Here is a 19,501-nt window from a genome sequence, read left to right on the forward strand (position 1 = left end):
ATTATGCCATCCTAATAAAAGAACAGATGTTAATGGCTTCATTCCTCCTTCCATCCTTCATCCTTTAATCATAAACACATTGGGTGGAGCCAAGCAGCATGTTGCTCCCATGAAGCAACAAGCCTGGAGGAAGACCAAGAGGATCACAAAGACATCATCCCTGTTGTCATTTTGCTGCTGAACCAATACTGGAAATCTACTACCTCTGACAGAGCAAATAACTCCATTTGTTCAAAACACTGTACATTGGGCTGTTACTTGCAGCCGAAAGCTTTCCCAACTGATACACATGGCATACACTGAACTTCCACTAAAGAGGGTCTGGGGCAAGGACACTTCAAAGTACCAGGCAGAACACTGTTAGAGATACATCTGGTGCTTCACAAGAGGCCCAGTGACTCCAACCAACAGAGACACAGCTATGTGTTATGATGCACCACACACAGAACACAACTGTTTCAAAGGAGACTCAGATTCAGAGTTACAAGAGCAGATGTTCCACATCACAAGTCTTGAATTGCCACCAAGTTGCCTCTTTCCTGGGCAACTCAACATGGGCTCCACCAGGGAGTACCAGCAGGGCATCTATCACCTCAGAGATGGTCAGTGATTAATCCAAGTCATGCCAGGGCTGCCCAGTTGATAACAACTGTGACTTTGTGTTGAGCACTTCCTTCATGCCAACCACTGAACTGAGTACTCTGCATGCATTAGGTCATATAATTTTCACAACCACCTTGCAAGCTAGGTATTAAGATCCCCATACCACAGATGGGGAAACTGAAGCTCAGAGAGGACCAACAACTGTGTGCATCGACTCATTTAGTTTTTATTTAACTTCAACTATGCACCAGGCAATGTTCTAAGGGCTGGGGACACAGGAGTTAAGTGGTATAAAAGAGCCATCTTCTCATGGAGTGAAATTCCATTAGGAAGAAACAAGTAGAACCTAAGTAAATAAATAAATCAGATGATGTTGGAGAGTCATCCCACAAAGAAAAACCAAATGGGCTGATGACACAGCGAGGAAGCAAGAGGGCCACGTCAGCCACGGCAGTCATGGAAGGCCTCTCTGAACAGGTGACAATGAGCTGAGCCCTCCTTTATAAAGAGAAGGAGCAGCCGTGAAAAGATATGGAGACCAGGGTTCCAGGCATAGCAAACAGCCAGGGTAGAGCCCAGGAGACAGAAACACACTTGGCTTCTGGTCTTCCAGATCCAGAAGGAAGTCTGCTTTGACATGAGCAAAAAGCAAAAAAGGGCAAGTAAAGATCAGACAGGTGGGCAGGGGCCAGTCACAGAGGGTCTTGTGGACCACAATAACAGGGTGAGTTTTTGTTGTGATTTGAACACTAACTGCTGTAAGTGTGACCTTGATCAAGATCATGCCCCTCAAATGCCTGCACTAGAACTACCACCACACAAGGCTCTTTCCTCACTCCAGGCCCAGAGATAGAACCAGACAGTAGATGCTCCATGGACACACAATAATACAGCTGACTTCCCAGACATTGTTCTGTTACTGTAAGAGGTTTTGAGAAAGGGCAGCCTATACATCATTCCCACCAGACAAGAGGCCATCTTGTAGCGTCACTCATGATGGAGAACCCCCTCACCCAAGGCCCTCAAACATCTCTCTTGACACCTGTGTCTATCAATAAATCCTGCTCTTTGTTTAGAAGGTTTAGTTTCTGTTCTTCTCTAACACGAGAATAGAGAAGTCGGGCTCTCTTTCTTCCTTTTTTCCAGTACTGTACCGGGCAACTCTACACCCCCTTAGGCAATGCAAGCTGGAAAACCTGACAAGGTTTTCACCCCCTGAAATGCCTTTGCTGCTTTTTCTAATCACAAATGTAATTTATGTCACAGAACTACCACATAACCCAGCAATTCCACTTCTGGGTACATACCCAAAAGAATTGAGAGAAGGGTCTCGAAGAGAAATTTTACACCCATGTCCAAAGCCGTATTGTTCACAGTAGCTAAAACATGAAAACAATGCAAGTGTCCATCAACGAGTGAACAGATAAGCAAAATGTGGTATATCAAACAATGGAATATTATTGAGCCTTAAAAAGGAAACTGCAATATGCTACAATATGGGTAAGCCTTGAGCACACTGTAAGTGAAATAAACCAGACACAAAAAGAGAAATATTGTATAATTCCACTTCTTTGAAATACTTAGAATACTTCAATTCATAGAGGAAAATATAATAGCAGTTGCCAAGGGCCAGGGAGTTATTGCTTAATAGGTGCAACAGAAAAAGTTATGGGAATGGATGGTGGTGATGGTTGCCCAACAACATGAATATATTTAATACCACTAAACTACACTTAAAAATAATTAAGTTGGCCCTGGCCAGTGTGGCTCAGTTGGTTAAGAGCATCATCCTATAAACCAAAAGGCCGAGTGTTTGATTCCTCATCAGGGCACATGCCTGGGTTGTAAGTTCAGTCCCCAGTCAGGGTGCATACAAGAGGCAACTTATCAATGTTTCTTTCTCCCATCAATGTTTCTCTCCCTCGCTCTCTCCCTCCCTTCCCTTCTCTCTAAAATCAATAAGCATGTCTTGGATGAAAATTTTAAAAAATAATTAAGATGATAAATCTTATATTATTTACCACAATAAAAAAAGTAATTCATGAATTCATGCAAAAATATATACAATAATAAAAAATTAGAAAAAAATGTACAAAGAAAATAAAAATCTCCATCATCTCACTACTGGCAATTTTTAGTGCAGTAATTCTCAAGCTTTCACATGCACACATATCCCCTGGTTTGCTGTTAAAAGGCAGATTCTGACTCAGCAGATCTGGGGTGGGGCCTGGGGTTCTGCATTTCTCAAACTCCAGGCAGATGCTGATGTTGCTATTCCTGAGCCACATCTGATAGCAGAAATTTAGCACCTACCTTTAATGACATGCACAATTACGCTAGATCTTTTCTACATCATCTTCTCACCAATGTTTTTCCTAAATGAGATGTCAGCAGCCTCCTCCTCTGCCTTACCTTGCCATGTATGTCTCTTGTGGTAAGAAGAAAAGCATGTTCTCTATAGAGGAACAGCCTGCAGTTGTGCAGGTCTTAGCCCACCACTCCCCCTCCCTGGCTGCCATCTCTCTACAGGAGAGGAGTGCACTTGAGTGAGACAACCCTGACCTCAGAAGGGGTACTTGGGGCCGTCCTAGCCCTGAATGAGGGTTAAGAGAAGGGTCTCATAGGGTGGAGGGAGCACAGGCTTGGGAGCACTCATCGACTGCAGGGAGTGCCCAAGAGTCCCATGGCTGTGAGTAGTGGACGGAGCACTGGTGGGAAGTCACAAGGCATCATGAGTCCTCATCCTGGCCAGGCTGCTTGCTGGCCATGTGACAGGGACAGTCACTTCCCTCTCCAGGGCACTGACTTCTGCATGAGCTCATGCCCTCCTAGCTCTGCGGTCTGCCAGCACAGGCCTCTATGGAGTCAGGCAGACAGAGTAAACCATGCCACTGCTCTTTCTTACCTTCTCCCAGTGACAAAGAAGAGATGTAGCACCCCTGCCAGGGCCAAGAAGAATCCCCCCCCCCCCCCCCCCCCCCCCGTCTCAAACGGATGCCCACCTGCTGAGCCTCAGGTGTGGGCTAAGCCATGAAGTGACTGACATTTCATCCTTTCTCCCTTGACAAAGAAGGAAAGGTGGCTCCATTCACCAGAGCACAGAGGCTCAGAAAGGTCAAGACCTTCACCCAAGGCCAGTCCCACAGGAAGTGTTCAAGGACGGATTCGATTTCAAGTCCACTGGCTCCTGGTTCAACCATCTCTAAATCTTGCTGACCCTCAACCCTGAAACAAACCTGCAGTCACAGCCCCACTGGTTGTTAAGAAATGATTCCTCTGTGAGACCCCAGCCTCCCTGCTTCCTTCCTTCTCCAAGGGCAGCCTTCAGTCAACACTATCAACCAAATAAGCCAGAACAGACTTCTTTATAATTTCTTCTGAGATCACCATCAATATGAAAATAAAACATGTAAAGCCACCCCAGGAAATACTGCCAGGTGTCCATAAACCTGTCAGAGAAATGCAGTGATCTTCTAGGGCTCTAAGTCTAAAATCACACATGCATGTGAAAATCACTCACCTGGCTTAGGTGCATCCCTGCTGTCTTGAATGTTTAGAAGCCTTAGGATCCTACATTAATTTTTACTATAACCTCCAAGGGTTAAGAATGGGATAGGCCCAGGTTCAAATCCCACACCACAGCTATGTGACCATGGGCAGGTTACTTAAACTCTCTGCACCTCCTAGGCCTGTTAAATGAGTGAATGTTCACTGTGCACCTACACCAGTGCCTAGTATATAGCAAGCACTTTATACATGTGCTGTGATTATTATTGTTGTAGTTGCCGCCCATATGCACCCCAACTGGGGACTGAACCCGCAACCCAGGTATGTGGCCTGATTGGGAATCGAACCCACAGCCTTTTGGTGTATGAGACAATGCGCCAACCAACCAAGCCACACCAGCAAGAGTAACAATTATTTTCAACTGACTACCTTCTCTCCAAAGCACGGGCAAAGCAATTTAATCTAGGCCTCTGTGTTCACTGTCCTGGGAGATAAAAAGGTAAAAAGGGTCCATGGCATCCAGGGAGGGGAAAACAAGCAAGATGCACCAGGCCTCCTATGTATAGTCCTTCTCTAATCCTTGCAACAACCTTGGAGGTCAAGGTAAACATAGTTCCCATTCACAGAGGACTTAGGTCACTCGATCAAGGCCACAAACACACTTCAATGGTGGGATTTCCCTGCCTCTCCATGCAATGCATTTCTGTGGTCTAAGGCTAACCCTTGCAATGCACTAAGCAGGTATAAGGGAGAAAAGGAAAAGAAGGCAACATTCTTTGGGTGCCTACTGCATACCAGGAATTCTACCCAAGGTCACACAGCAAAGCAAGTGCTACTTCAGAGGCTGAGACGCTGGCCTGCCTGACTCTCAGGCCCGTGTTCCTTTCCCATGCCACACCGCTGTTCTGTTGGGGGGCCAGGGAAAGCTTACTGAAAAAGAGGGAACTTGAGTTTTGCTTTCAAACTGGAGGACCAGAATAAGTAAAGCCATACAGACATATCACGACTGTTAATGGGTACAGGGTTTCCCTTTAGGGTGATGACAATGTTTTGGAACTAGATAGAGGTTGTGGTTGTATGACAGTGTTAATGTGTAAAATGCCACTGAATTGCTCACTTTTAAGTAGTTTTTATAATTGTTAAATTTATAACAATAATTGTTCATTGTTCACTGCATTAAAACCATACATAGCTTTATGCTATGTGAATTTCACCTCAATAAAAACTATTTTTATGGAAAGGGTTGCAACAGGTAGGTATTGGCCCAGAGAACCTCCCCAGCCAAAGGAACAACTACAGTAAGATTCTCCAAAGAGTGGGTGAGGTACACAACCCCCACACTGAACAACAGAGTAGAAGAGCCACCCCACACTCACGTCTCTCTCATATATCTGACTACACTGAGGGGACAGTCTGTCTGACACTAGGAGGTCCTTAATCTGCATCAGTCAAGCCGCTAACAGGGAACAACAGGCACACTCAAATAAGGATAGTTCAAGGAGGTTCACTTATAAGAGGCTCTGCTGAAGAATGGGTATAGATAAGCAATTCTCAATCAGGGTGACTTCACCCCCAGCCCCAAGGGACTGTCGACAATAACTGAAGACACTTTTGGCACAACCGAAGGATGTTATTGGCATCTGGTGGGCAGAGGCCAGGGATGCTGCTAAACATCTTAGGATTCACAAGACAGACCCAACAACAGATAATTATCTAACCTAAAATGTCAGGAGTGCCATAACTAGGAAATTCTGTCCTAAAGCGGGTCTGATGATCCCGTTTCACAGATGATGAGACAGGCTCCAAGAGGCTAAATAACAAAGCCCCACTGTGCTCTAAACCCCATCTCCTCTCATCTGCTCAAGGACATGCTCCAGCAACTGTCCCTTTTTCCCACAGTCAACATTTTTTTTTTCCTCATCTATGAAATTCCTACAGCATACAAGGATATTGTAACATCTCCCCCAAATTTAATATTAGCCACGCCTTGTTGCCACATGCCCTTCCAGCTGCAACCCCATTTCTCTGCTGCCCTGTCCAGCACAGGTCTTCCCTCTGAGAGCCAACATTACTGTTCCAAGGTCTGGCGCCACACCCTCATGCTCCCATTGCCTTTACCTTGCACTGAATTAACTAGACAGTGGCCACAACATCTGGAAGCACAGGTGAATACTCAATAGAGACTCACTAATATTATAGAACAGATGATACACTCACTGATATTATGTGATTTTTTTCAATGTACCCTGAAAAGTTGCAATTAACCAGGCATTTCTATCAAGCCAGACATGGGCTTGTGCACTCTCAGATGATTGTCTTTGGTTTTTACTGAGTAAACCTGCACCTTCAATGTACTACAGGACAGTGGTCAGCAAACTTCTCCTATAAAGGGTCAGGTAGTAAATATTTTTAGCCTTTGCAGTTCATACAGTCACTGCTGCAACTACCCAGCTCTGCTCTTGTATCTCAAAAGCAGCCATAGATAATATATTAATGAATCAGTATGACTGTTTACAAAAACAGTCCTTGGACTGGATTTACCCTACAGGCCAGCTTGCAGACCACTGCCATAGCAGAACTAAAGTGTGTGTGTGGAGGGGGGGGATAAAATGTAAAACAATAGCATTACCTTTCCAGACTTAACAGCCACCCTATAGTAGGACAGTTACATATTAGGTGTGCCTAGCAGGCTATAGACCAGCCCATATCTTAGTCACATTCCCATCTTCCCACCTCCTATTACCAACACCACACATCTGAGCTTTGCAGGGGACAGGTATGTCATCACCTTTTGCCACTGGCAGAATTTATACTCAGTCACATTTGCAGGCATCTAGGACGCTTGACCCTCTCAACACAATGGAGAGTTTAGTACTGTTGTTTTTGTTGAAAGAAAGCAATGAAGGAGGAGGGGAGCAGAAAGAGCCATACAATATAGCTCAGACGCATGCATGCACAAGACTAAGATTAAACCCCTCCAATCCTACCAGGCCAGGATGAGAATGCAAACAAGTGATGTGGCAGAGAAGGCAGCGAAGAGGATGAGGTGGAAACTGCAGGGACCAAGACGGATGCCCCTTGAGAGATGGCAGCCGCGACTCAGCTCTAGCTGACACCCCTCACAGCAACATCAGCACAGCACTGCTCCATTTCCCAGTTCTTGGTTTTTTAAAGTCAGAAATTCAGATTTTCATGTCAGTTAGTTGGCACCTAATTATACTCTTATTAGAGAAGTGTTTCAGCCAACTCTGCATGAACCAAACACAATAAACCTAGAGGCCAGATCTGCTACCAATTTTCCATTCTGAGATATACATTAAACCTTTCCATTCTCCTGTAAGTTGGGTGCTGGCAGCCCCATCATAACAGATAAAGAAACTGAGGCTTGGAAACATCGATCACTTGCCCAAGAAACTGCTCAAAGATGACAAACCCAACATTTAACCCCAAACCCATGCCTTCCAACCTCCACAAGACCAGATAACTTGTGGGGCAGCTCAACTTCAAACAGAAAAAGGTCTCCCTCTACAAAGAGCCAACAAAAACAAACCAACCTCCCAAGGGCTGGCTCAAATGTCACCTTCTCTGAGAAACCTCCATGGGCACAATAAACTGTTCTCAGAACTGTGCTTCCACAGCCCTCCACCCACATCATACCCCTGGTCTAATCCCTACAACAGAACGGGTTATGGAGGCTCCTAAGCCTGCTTCTTGTGCCAACCCTAGGTGGTGAGTCTTTTCAGGGATGGAAACAAGACTTAATGCATCCCTGCCCACAGAAAGGAATCAACAGTTGTTGAATCCAGACTCCAGGGGGAGTTCCATGGTTCCCCAAGTACCTGCTTTAAATAAAGAGGACCAGAACGAGCCAGGCCACAGCAGCAGCCTTGGAGGTGTGATGCGCAGAGAGAAGCAGTTCTGTGTGCTCAAGCACTAGCATGGGAAGACATAAAACGAACAATCATTCATCCCCAAAGTCAGGGTGCTGGTTCCCAGCATTGTGGAGAAAAGTGGCACAGCTGGACCAGGGAGAAAGGACAGATAGTTTGCCGCCACACAATAGGAAGATGAAGGCTCTGCTTGGAGACAGATGGGCTCAGGCCATCTAAGTGGACGTGCGATGTTTAAGAATGAGTCAATAGCAACGTTATAATTGGGCAAAGAATTTACTCCCAAGCAGGAATCAACAAACATTTTCTGTAAAGAGTAAATGGTAAATATCTTAGGCTTCCTACACCATACGGTCAATTCTGCCATCATAGTATGAAAGCAGCCATAGACAATAGTAAATGAATGGTGTGGCTGTGTTCCAACAAAGCTTTATTTACAAAATAGGTGGCCAGCTAGTTTGACTATCTTTGTTGTATCCTCAACAGAAAAAAAAAAAAAAAAGCACTAAAATGGCAGTGTGCAAACACTTGAAAGAAAATGTGAATCTTCTCCCATGGCTGGAGAAATACAAATTATATTCTTACTAAATTAACCACCACGTTACCTTTATATAACTGCTAACTTGAGCAAGAAACATTTAAAATGAAATTCCCCAATGCTGGTAAAGCTCTGGGAAAAAAAGGTACACATCACCAGTAACAAGGTACTGGTGCAGTAAGTTCTTGCAAAACAATATGGCAATGCATACCAAAAGCTACACAAAATTCTTGATGCACTGGAAACTAAGCTAAGGAGGAGGACTGGGGAAATGAGAAAAGGAACAAGTAACTATTTCAGTAACTATTTCACCAGTCCCTCCATCTTCCAGGTACTGAGTAAGGCACTATATGTTCATCACTCACTTCCATTTCCATTTTCTGACCAGGAAATTAAGGGTCAGAGAAGTCCCCACATTCTACCATAGGGAGTTAAACCCAGGATGGCCGGAGTCCAGGTTGTATCCACAACAGCACAATGGCAGCCTAAACATAGCATCATGGATGCACAGATTTTTTTCCTGCAGTGTTCTAAAACTGGGATCAGCAAACTATAGCCCCAAATCAGACCCATCTGCTGCCTGTTGCTCTAAATAAAGTTTTATTGGAACACAGCCATGTCCTTTCATTTATTCATTGCCCGTGCTGCTTTTATCCTACAACAACAAGGATGAGTAGCTGGGACAAAGACCAGATGGCCTGCAAAGCAGAAAATATTTACTATCTGACCCTTTGCAGAAAATGTTTGCCAATTTCATCTTAGAACATCATAAATGCAATTTAATTTCTTTTCCTACAATAGGATAAAGGTTAAATAACTAGGGTACATCAATTTTATGGAATGTTATGCAGCCATTTCTAATCATTGTGAAGAGAAGGAACATGGATAAATGCTGTAATACAGAAGCTGGCAACATAGGTTTACAGTTGCGAGTACACCAAACAGAGTTTATTCTTATATTATTATTTATTCTTGCATTCTATATTTTTCCATTTGAACAACTATAAACCTACTTTGCTCACTCCTGTAAAAGTGGAAACACTAATTCAAATGTAGGCTCAATGTAATTATGTATAATGCATATGCTTGAAACAAAGATAGAACTGGAATACCTAAAACTCTAAATATTTAATGTGCAAGAGAGGTATATTTATGTGTCTATTCTATGTTTTCACAATAGTCTTTAATGTCTTTCAGAGTTTTTGCTTTTTTTTTCTTTTAAGATTGGGGAGGAAAGAACAGAGTCTAAGATATGCAGATGCCAGCAAGGAAAAATGAGATGGGAGTGGGCAAGGCTCCCTGTGGGAAGCTGGGGACACAGGCACAGCAGCGCGCTGCTGAATGGACCAGGAAGTGCTAAGTCATGCCACTGAGGGCTCCTGGGTGGGCAAGTAAAAATCAGGGTCAGGGGATGGGTCCTCACTCCACCTGGAGCCTTCGAACTGCTACATCCCACACCCAAACCTGCTCCTCTCACAGCCTTTCCTACCTCAGTAAAAAGCAGTTCTTACCCCTTCCAGCAGCTCAGGAGGAAAAAACAGCCAGGAATCACTCTCCCCTCCCTCAGGTCTGCTCAGGTGTCACCTTCCCTGTGACATCTACCCTAATTACCCCATTCAAAATTACTACAGCCCTCCTCCTTCAAGTCATCCTCTGTCCAGACAGCAAATAAGTCAGATGCCACTCTTGCACCCTGGACTGAATGAACATTAAGATTCAGACCTAGCCAACCAGGGCCACGGTGATAGGTTCCAGGATGACCACATGGCTAGCCAGACCGCTGTGGTTCAGCCCCAGGACTTTTGCTGGAGCAATTAGGAAAGAGGTCCACTCAGGCTTGGGCATTGCTACATTGTAGGATGTGACCCAAAAGCTGCTGGTGGCCGTCTTGCCTCTACAGAGAAAGGGCTGCCTGAGGATGAAGCCAAGAGAGAAGAAAGTAGAGTTGTGAGCTGGACAGAAAGGTTGTCCTGATGATTCTCTAAGCACCTGAATCCAGCTGGGCCTGAAGCCAGCCCTATCCCTAGACTTTTCCATTACAAGACACTTTAAATTTGCATTGTGCTGAAATAAGCTTCTGCCACATGCACCTGAAGAGTCCTGGCTAACACACCCGTGACTCCAACAAAACATTTTTTGGCAGTTCATTCAATTCACTTCAAGACACCAACAATATAGCGCTTTGCTAAGTGACAGAAGATGCACCAAACTGTCATCTAATAAATGTCTGCTGAATGTTGAATCCTGAATTTCTGGATTTCTGACCTGGCTCTGCTGCTACCAGTGCCCTCACTCTTATGGGTAGCATTTTAAACTACTACAACCACTTTGGGGGCAGGGGGAGCAATCAAGAATGATCAACAGCTCTGTGTTAATGCTGCTTCAGGAAAATCATCCCAAAGACAAAATCTAAAGGAAGAAAAACTACCTTAAACAAAAGATGTTCACCACATCATTACTTATCATAGGAACAAAAAAGAGGAAGGGTAATTAGCTAAGTTTCCCACGTAAAGTCAATAGTTTAAAAATTATGCCACGTGCAAGATGATGGGTTAATGATGGACTATGAAGTCCATAAAAGCGAACAATATGAAGACCACATAGCAATGTGTTGAAGTATTAGCCAAAGATGTTAAGGTAAAAGCAAAATGCAAATGTCTATGATAATGGTAAAATTATTTCAGCCTATATAGGTATTTTGCAACCTTTTGTTTTATTACTTTCCCCCTACCTTAGGATCTTTTCTAGGCTTTTTGTTCTTATTCACTCCCTCTGTGAAATTTTAATGCCACAGATATATTTTACATCTGTTTATGTACTGCTTGCATATCTGCGATTTATACATAACAGTAAAATTTTCATGCCACCCCCAGAGTTGATATCACACCGTGGAGAATGTATAATATACATAAAATCTTAGACTTTAGTTCCAAATTTTAAGAGCTCTAAGAACTTGACTTCCTATTGGTTACCCAGCCATAGTCATGCAACAAGAAGCCGTAGAATCAATGTCAACAAGATTGAGTCTGTTGCCACTTGCTCACATAGGAGGTGGTCAAATATTTGCCGACAACAGAACACTTGCTTCTTACAATCTACCGTAACAGATCAACCCAGTGCCTTCATCAGGGACCAAAAAATAAATAAAGAAAAAGAAAAAGAAAGTTGATATCACTTTTTCTGCTTCAGATGAAAACCACAAATATTCCTTTTTCCATTCACTCATTTCAGCTTATTCTTTATTCCAAACACAAGCCACTGCTGGAGATGACCCAATCAATGCCAAAAAGAAAATCATGACCTACAACATTCCAGAAAATAAGAAGCTGCCAAAATGTACATAAACATCACGCAAGATCAGCAGTAAATTACCCACTAAGCCCAAACTCTGGTGTATCAAGCCCTTGGAGCTTGTCTGTTTCACAAATTATCTGACTTTTCTGTGTCTGCTTTCCCCACACTTGATATGGCAGTTTTGGTGTCCTTCTAACATAAGAATTCTTTACAGAATAATTACTGATTGAAAAGAACATCAAGGGTTTCAAAGATAGTCTTACAAAAGACAATGCTTGAGAATCATGACTTTCTGGACCTACAAGTTTACTTTCCCAATAACAGCAAAAGTATTATCTGAAAATCAGAATTCCTTAGTAGAGGCTGGTAATCAAGTACTCTTGCCTAATATTCTTTATAGAAAAACAAATAAATAATGACCACTATCACCCTGACAATTTGCTTGCTTCTATGTACACATATGAATCCAAAAACACAGTTCATACGCATGTATTAATGTGCACCAAGGTATATATTTTAGGTACTTTTTTTAGAGATTGTTAATGTTAGGACATAGCCATAGAAACATGCATAAAACCATTTTATTCCTTTATCATCTTCGAGGCATTCTTTTTTTTTTCGTCTTTGAGGTTTTCCATCATGTGACCATACCACATATTTATCCACTCCCCTATCAATGGCCATTTGTTTCTTGCCTTATAATACCATTTATCTTGTGTATGCATTTCTTAGAGCCATTCAACTTCCTGGTTATTTGCACTTACGTGTTTGGCCCTGAACCCATTTGACCTCTGACTCCACTCAAACATTTTCAACTCATAATACAGCAGATTCTAACTGCCAACTTATAGGATATACAAGAGACTGAGAAACATCAAACCACACCGAAAGGATGCAATCAGCAAAATCCTGCAAAGAAACCTTACAGGATAAAATGATTCCTTCAACAAAAACTGCAAGGGGGAAAAACAAGAGAGATGAAAGGGGAGCCTATACTTTAAAAAAAAGGCTTTGTGCTTCAGAGGATACCATCAGGTAAGGGAAAAACAACCCACAAAAGGGGAGAAAATGTTTATAAACAACATATCTGATAAGGAACTTGTATCCAGATTATATAGAATTCTTATAGCTCAACAGAAAGAAAAACAACCTATTAAAAAGTGAACAAAGAATCTGAACAGACATTTCTCCAAAGAAGATATACAAGTGGCCAATAAGCACATGAAAAGATGCTCAATATCATTAGTCATTAGGGAAACGCAAATCAAAACCACAAAGAGACACCACTTCACAGTCACCAGAATGGCTAGTATCAAAAAGACTGTGCAGAAACCAGAACCTTCATACAGTGCTGGGAAAGGAAAATGGTACAGCCACATTAGAAAACAGTCTGACACTTTCTCAGGTGGACCTGGTAGTTCTACTCTTAAGATATATACCCGAGGGAAATGAAAACTCATATCCTCACAAAAACTTGTATGTGAATGTTCACCGCATTATTCATAATAGCCAAAAAGTGGAAACAAGTCAAATGTCCATCAACTGATGAAGAGAGAAACAAACTGTGGCATAGCCAAGGCCTGGGTACAGGAGCAGCACCTGCTGAGTGGCAGCAACTTCACTAGAGGATCTGGAGAGAGAATTCAATGAACCACAAAATGAGATGGCAGCCTGCAAACACAGACAAGTCCCCTCTAAAGAGTCAGTGGCACCAGAGGAGCAGACATCACGGAGTCCTCAGGCCCAGCCTGAGGAGTCCCAGCTCACACTGGACGTTGCTCAGGAGTCCCACCCTGACAGAGGACCGAGAATTGCTGCAAAGGAAAAACTGTCCTGTGATAGTGGAGCCACATGGGAGAGAATTTTATAGCGAGACTTAGGAAATGTTACACAAGGACCTGCGACTTGGAGAAGCTGGTGAACATAAGGGTCAGATAGAAGGGCACTGGGGAAACCCCTTAGGAGAAGGATTAACACAAATGTGATGAATGTGGGAAGAGCTCTGTTCAGAGCTCAGGTCTCATTCAACATCAAAGAATTCACACTGGAGAAAGACCCTATGAACGCAGTGAGTGTGGGGAAACCTTCGGTCAGAGCTCTGGTCCTTTTAATCACTGAGGAGTCCACGACATACAGAAGCAGAACCACTGTGAGGAGTGTGGGAAGGCCTTCGGTCAGAGTGTGGGGTCTCATCCAGCACCAAAGAGTCCACAGGGGAGAGGAGCCCATAGGCGCAGCCAGCGCTGTAAGAGCTACAGTCAGCGCTCCTTTCACACAGAGCACCAGAGAAGCCACACAGGGAGCGGCCTCACCAGGGGGTGCTTTTATCAACACCGTAACCTCATCCACCATCAGAAGATTCACAGCGTGCTTGAGCTGGTCTAGTCCTTGCTATGTGCAAGTTTTCCGGATCACTGGCCAAGTCCTGTGAAGCAGGTGAAGACTAGGGAATGCTTTTCTTCCACTAAATGTGTTTTGGAGCAAATACTGACCTGTGGTGTGGGCACTTCCTAAGAGATTTTTGAAGCTGCTGCTTTCCCTTCGGTTTCTTTACCCCTTTCAGGTTACTCGTCCCTCTTATTTCCTCTCTTTCAGATGGCTCTACACCTTCCCAACAATGTAATAAACCATGCCGTGATAGCCAACAAGCCTGACACTCTGTATTTGAGTTTAATTCCTAAAGATCATAAAGAGCTCTGCTGATCTTTACAATCAATGTGTCTTTGGTGTTCCATTACCCACACTTGCATGCCATACGATTTTCACCTTACTGCTTCCCTCCTTTTTGGATGCTGGGTTTGAATACTGTATGTATAAATTTTGGCAAGTTGCTCACCTTTCTATGCTCCAGTTTTATCATTTGTAGAAGATGGATTATAATATAACTACCTCATAAGGTTTTTGAGAGGATTTAAAAAGGTAATCCAGATAAAACTTAGTGCTTGACAGACTAAGCACTTAATAAATATTCACTATTTGTATTAAAAATGTTGACCCTGAGAAGGAATATACCTGCCAAGAAGGACTCCTAGTGGTAAACTGTACCCAAATTCATAACCAGAGTCTAGCAGCCATTGCTGACAAAGGCCTTGTATGCATGCTACATTTCAGGGAAAAGCCAGCCTGAGCTGCCAGCCTCCTGCACTGTGTTCCCACCAACTGAACTAAACCTTATAAAGGAATTCCTGGAATAGGACTTCAATCAATGGGCTGAGAACTGCCCCATCCAATCAGAGCTGTACAGCTATCTCCCCCCATTTGTATCTTTATTGACCAATCAGTGGTTCCATAACAACCAATCTATCAGGACAGTGCTATCTGGACCAATTAAACTGCAAATTTGGATTCCTCATTTGCATAAAGATGGACCAATCAGTGACCCACATGGGCACTTTCTCTATATAAGGGGGACTCCCTGCCCCAACCAGTGTGGCTTAGTTGGTTGGGCGGACAGGACATGTACAGAGAGGCACCCAATTAATGTTTCTCTCTCACACAGTGATGTTTCTTTCCCTCTACCTCCCTCCCCCTCTCTCTAAAAATAAATAAATAAAATCTTCAAAAAACAAAAAAATAAGTGAGCCGCCCTTTGTCTCAGTGGAATGCACTTTCAGTTTCTCTGGTTTGCAAACTATTCACTTGAATAGTCTCTCCTTTTTCTGAACAACAACAAAAATGTGGCATACCTATATAATGGAATATTACTCAGCCAACAAAAAGAAATGAGGTACAGATACATGCTACAACATGAAACTTGGAAAAATTCTTAATGAAAACAGCCAGACACACAGGACACATGTTGTATGATTAATTTATATGAAATATCCAGAGTAGGAAATCCATAAAAAGAGAAAATAGATAGTGATTGCCTGGGGCTGAAGGGAGGGAGAATGAGGAATGGCTACTAAGGGGCATAGGGTTTCTTTTAGAGTAATAAATGTTCTAAATTGATTATGGTGATGTTCACTGAACTCTGTGAATATACTAAACAATAAGTCATTACAATTAAACTTAAAAATTAGAGAGACTTAAAAGACTTAAAAGAAACCAGTTGGCACTGTTTAAACCTTATTTAGATCCTGAGCTTTAAAAAACATTAAAAAATAAAATTGTAAAGCAATAATGAAAATTTGAACACTGATGATTAATATCTGATATTAATGAATTATTGCTAACTTTTATAAATATGAAAATGGGTATGTGTTTTTAAAAAGAAGTACCTGTATTTTAGAGATACATATTAAGATATTTACTGATGAAATGATACAGTGTCTGGGATTTGCTTCAAAATAAACTGGGGAGAGAGGTAGAAAGTAAACAGGGTATATAAGTGAAATGGTCATGAGTTGATAATAGTTCATTAGCCTATTCTCTCCACTTTCCTGATAATTTGAAAATTTCTATTAATAAAGAGGACAGAAGAGAGAAAATATTTCCATGCCATATTATTTTATTGTGCGCCAATTATCAATCCCACAGGTGGGAAAACCCCATTTCAATTGTATTCTCAAAAAATGAGGGATGGAAACCTGTATGTGCATTGTTTACAATTTGAGCAAATAAAGAGTTTTACTTTAAAAAAAAAAAGAAATGATTGAAAGTACCTTGGACTTCCCCTTCCATCCTCAGCACTTTTTCTGCCTCAATTACAATCTTTTCAAAAGAAGGCTTTCCTTCTTAATGCTTTTTCCCTTAAAGAAAAACAAAAAAACATTTGTTGGTCTCCTTTTGTACTTTGGTTGGCTTTGGACCAAATTATTTTTTAAGTAAGTTTTAAAGCTCTTATCTTTGATATTAAGTTGTTCCTTGAAAGACATACAGATCAATTTCCCCTGGCTTGTCAATTTCACTTATTCTTATGATGAAGGCAGAACTGTAAGCCTGAGGCACAGCCTCCTTGGTCACATTAAAAGGAAGAGATTTTCAGGGAGTACTTAGCCCCAGCCCTTGTCCCAGAGTTGAGGCACAAAACAACTCCATCCAAACCTCATGTCCTTATGAAAACAACAGTAACAGCCCTAAGTTCCTGACTACATACCTTGTGAGAGGCACAATACCAATCACTTCACCTAAGTAACATTATTTGGTCATTGCAACAAGCCTAGGAGACAGGTACTATTTATTATTTATCCCAATTTTGCTAGGACTTCCAAAATGATTAACTTGCTCTTAATCACACAGCTTTATGTGGCAGGGCCAGGATTTGAACCCAGGCTGTTTAGCTCCAAGGCCTGCGCTTACTATATTATCTCTTGGGTAGAAACCAGCTCATCACATCTTTGTTGTGGTATCGCTAATGTTCAAGGACCAGAAACTTTAATGAGTCCAAAAATCATTTACTCTGGACACAGAAGATGGACTATCTCCGAGGAGACCCGCCCCTGCATCCCCAGTTCCCTCATTAGAACCATCAATTTCACAAATCTTGCTCTTGAATAGCAAAAACAAAAGCACAAAACTAGAATAAAAAATCCACAGAGATCATTTAAAAGTTAAAAATGAAGAGATGCATTGCCTTCCCCTTGCCTCCCCCACCCAAACCTCCAGAAAAATGCCTTGGTGGAAGGGGCTAGGATCCGAGGGCTAAACCTTTCAGTGAATACGGACAATATGAGGGTAAGAAGGTTCTCCTAAGTAAGTCCAGAGGCTTCTCTGAGTCACTCCCATCTCCACATGCAACACCCAGGAATGACTTAGCATCAAAACAACAGAGGAAAGGACTGAGAATTCCCGTCCAAGTCTTGGGGCTAAACTTCAGAAACACTGAGGACGGCCGCCCACACCTCCCTCCCTCCCCCTCAGAGCCTCCCCACCAAAACCAGTCCCCTCCCTTTGTGGGAGGGAGAGAAGTGGACTGGGCATTTTAAGCGATGGTCCCCAGATGGGCTCAACATTGCACAGGGGAAGGCTGGCAGGACCCGACAAGGGAGATCTCAAATGATCCAAGAAAAGAAACCGAAGGGGCTGGAGTGCAAGGAAAAACCAAAATATAAGAACCAAGGACCAAAGTGGGGAACAAAGTATCTGGGAACAACTGGTGACTGGTTCAGCAAAGCACTGGGGACAGGAGACTAGGCGGACGGGGAAAACAAAGAGGCTGGAGGATTCAGAGTCCTCTGGGGACCAGGAGCTAGGGGTACACAGGGTTCAGGGGTCAGCAAACTAGGCGTGTCTAAGAAAGGACTCTCAGCCTGCGTGGAGACTTAAGGGACTGGAGACAAGAGGCCTGGGTGGTGCGGATGACTGAGGAGCAGGGGGACCCTTAATTTGAAGTGGGACTTAGGGGTCTAAGAGTTAGTTGGAACTGAGACATGGGAGGTCTGAGAACTGGGGGTCTGGTAAACTGGGCAAGGGGTGTCGGAGGACTGGGAGGGACTGGAGGACTGGGGTGCAGGTGTCGAAGAGCTGGTTTTAAGTGATGGACAGGAGTCAGGGTACTAGGAATGCCTAGACTTGGGACGCCAGGGACCTGCAGGTGACCAGGAGCCAGGAACTGGGGTACATGGGTCAGGTAACTGGGAGCGATGGGACGGTAGCCTGGGAATGGGACGCGGGGACTCGGGCCGGAGCATGCGATGAAGTGGCAGGAGCCGGGGCGGCCGGGGCGGGTGACAGCGGCGAGGCCGCCACTCACCGCTCATGGTGCCGCTCTCCAGGCTGGTGCCTGCGTCGTACCGCCGCCACTGCCGCCACTTGCCGCCGCGGAGCGCCAGACAGGCCAGGCGACAGCGCGCCCCGCCCCGTCCGTCCGACCGCCCCGCCCCGGAAGTGCAGCGGCACCACGACGGGCCCGCCCCCCGACCCGGAACGTAAACTCGGGCGCGGCCCAGGGCCCAGGGCCTGAGCACGTCGCAGAGTATTGGCGGCTGGAGACTAGGAGCAGGCAGTATCTCCTACGGGGCCACTCGGTGATCAGCGAGTCCTGGGGGTGGTGCGGTGGGGACGGTCAGGACGCCTGCGCGTCCTCCTGGGCTCACACCTCTGCTGGAAAGCCACCAAGGAAGTGAACAAGGAAGGCTCCTAGATAGATGTTCCAGACCGTGCTAGAAACTGAGAAAGAAAATTTTAAAGAGGAACGGGCCAAAGCGTGGGGACGGGTATATGGACGGTCCTAGAGTTCTTCTCCAAGGAGACGGACGGACTTTAGAGCTGAGACCTGAATGGTAGGGAGACAGCCTGGTAAGATCCTTAGGAAAGGTGTTCCAAAAGGAGCAAGTGTAAAGGCCCTGCCTGGACAGGTTGACTGGAGCGATAGGGTGAGTGAGAAAACGGTAGTAGAGCGAAGATTGAAGAGGTGGGTGGAAGGCCGTGCAAGCCGTGGTAAGGGGTTTGTGCTTCTCCGCCTAACTCATAAGTAGGCAAGCGAATGGAAAGCCACCGCAAGCATTTAAGCAGGGGAGGGACACGGTCCGAATTGCGTTTTGAAACGCTTACTCTTAGGGGTTGAGAATGAGTTGTAGCTGGAAGGAGTAGAGAAGGGGCAGCTGGGTAGGGGGCCATTGCAATTGTCTAAAAAGAGACAGTGCCTGGGGCTAGGGTGTCAGTGGAGGTTGAAAAGGTGGGTGGATCGTGTGCAGGAACGGGCATTCACAACAATTTTATTAATTCAGCTTCCTGCACCATTTTACAGGTGGGGATTAGGGAACCCAGAAAAATTAAAGAAGGAGCA

General features: G+C 44.0%; 1 protein-coding gene and 1 pseudogene across 2 annotated transcripts in view; one reads left to right on the plus strand and one right to left on the minus strand.

The window, feature by feature from the left end:
• The window catches only part of SNX29 (sorting nexin 29), a 581,450-nt gene extending 562,895 nt beyond the window's left edge, over nucleotides 1-18,555 (minus strand). The window contains exons 1-2 of one of the 2 annotated variants that reach the window (XM_090279146.1): nucleotides 18,467-18,555; nucleotides 16,437-16,523 (exon numbers count right to left, since the gene is read on the minus strand). In XM_090279146.1, coding sequence (XP_090135272.1) covers nucleotides 16,437-16,455 — 19 coding nt within the window. In that variant the 5' untranslated portion in view covers nucleotides 16,456-16,523; nucleotides 18,467-18,555. The remainder of the gene's footprint in view (nucleotides 1-16,436; nucleotides 16,524-18,466) is intronic. The other variant, XM_090279147.1, reaches the window with a different exon arrangement.
• On the plus strand, nucleotides 554-14,217 carry LOC150009257 (zinc finger and SCAN domain-containing protein 9-like; annotated as a pseudogene).
• Nucleotides 18,556-19,501: the final 946 nt, after the last annotated feature.

This window comes from Furipterus horrens, unplaced genomic scaffold (assembly GCF_987537825.1).
Source record: "Furipterus horrens unplaced genomic scaffold, mFurHor1.1.pri manual_scaffold_5, whole genome shotgun sequence".
In the NCBI taxonomy this organism is placed as follows: Eukaryota; Metazoa; Chordata; class Mammalia; order Chiroptera; family Furipteridae; genus Furipterus; species Furipterus horrens.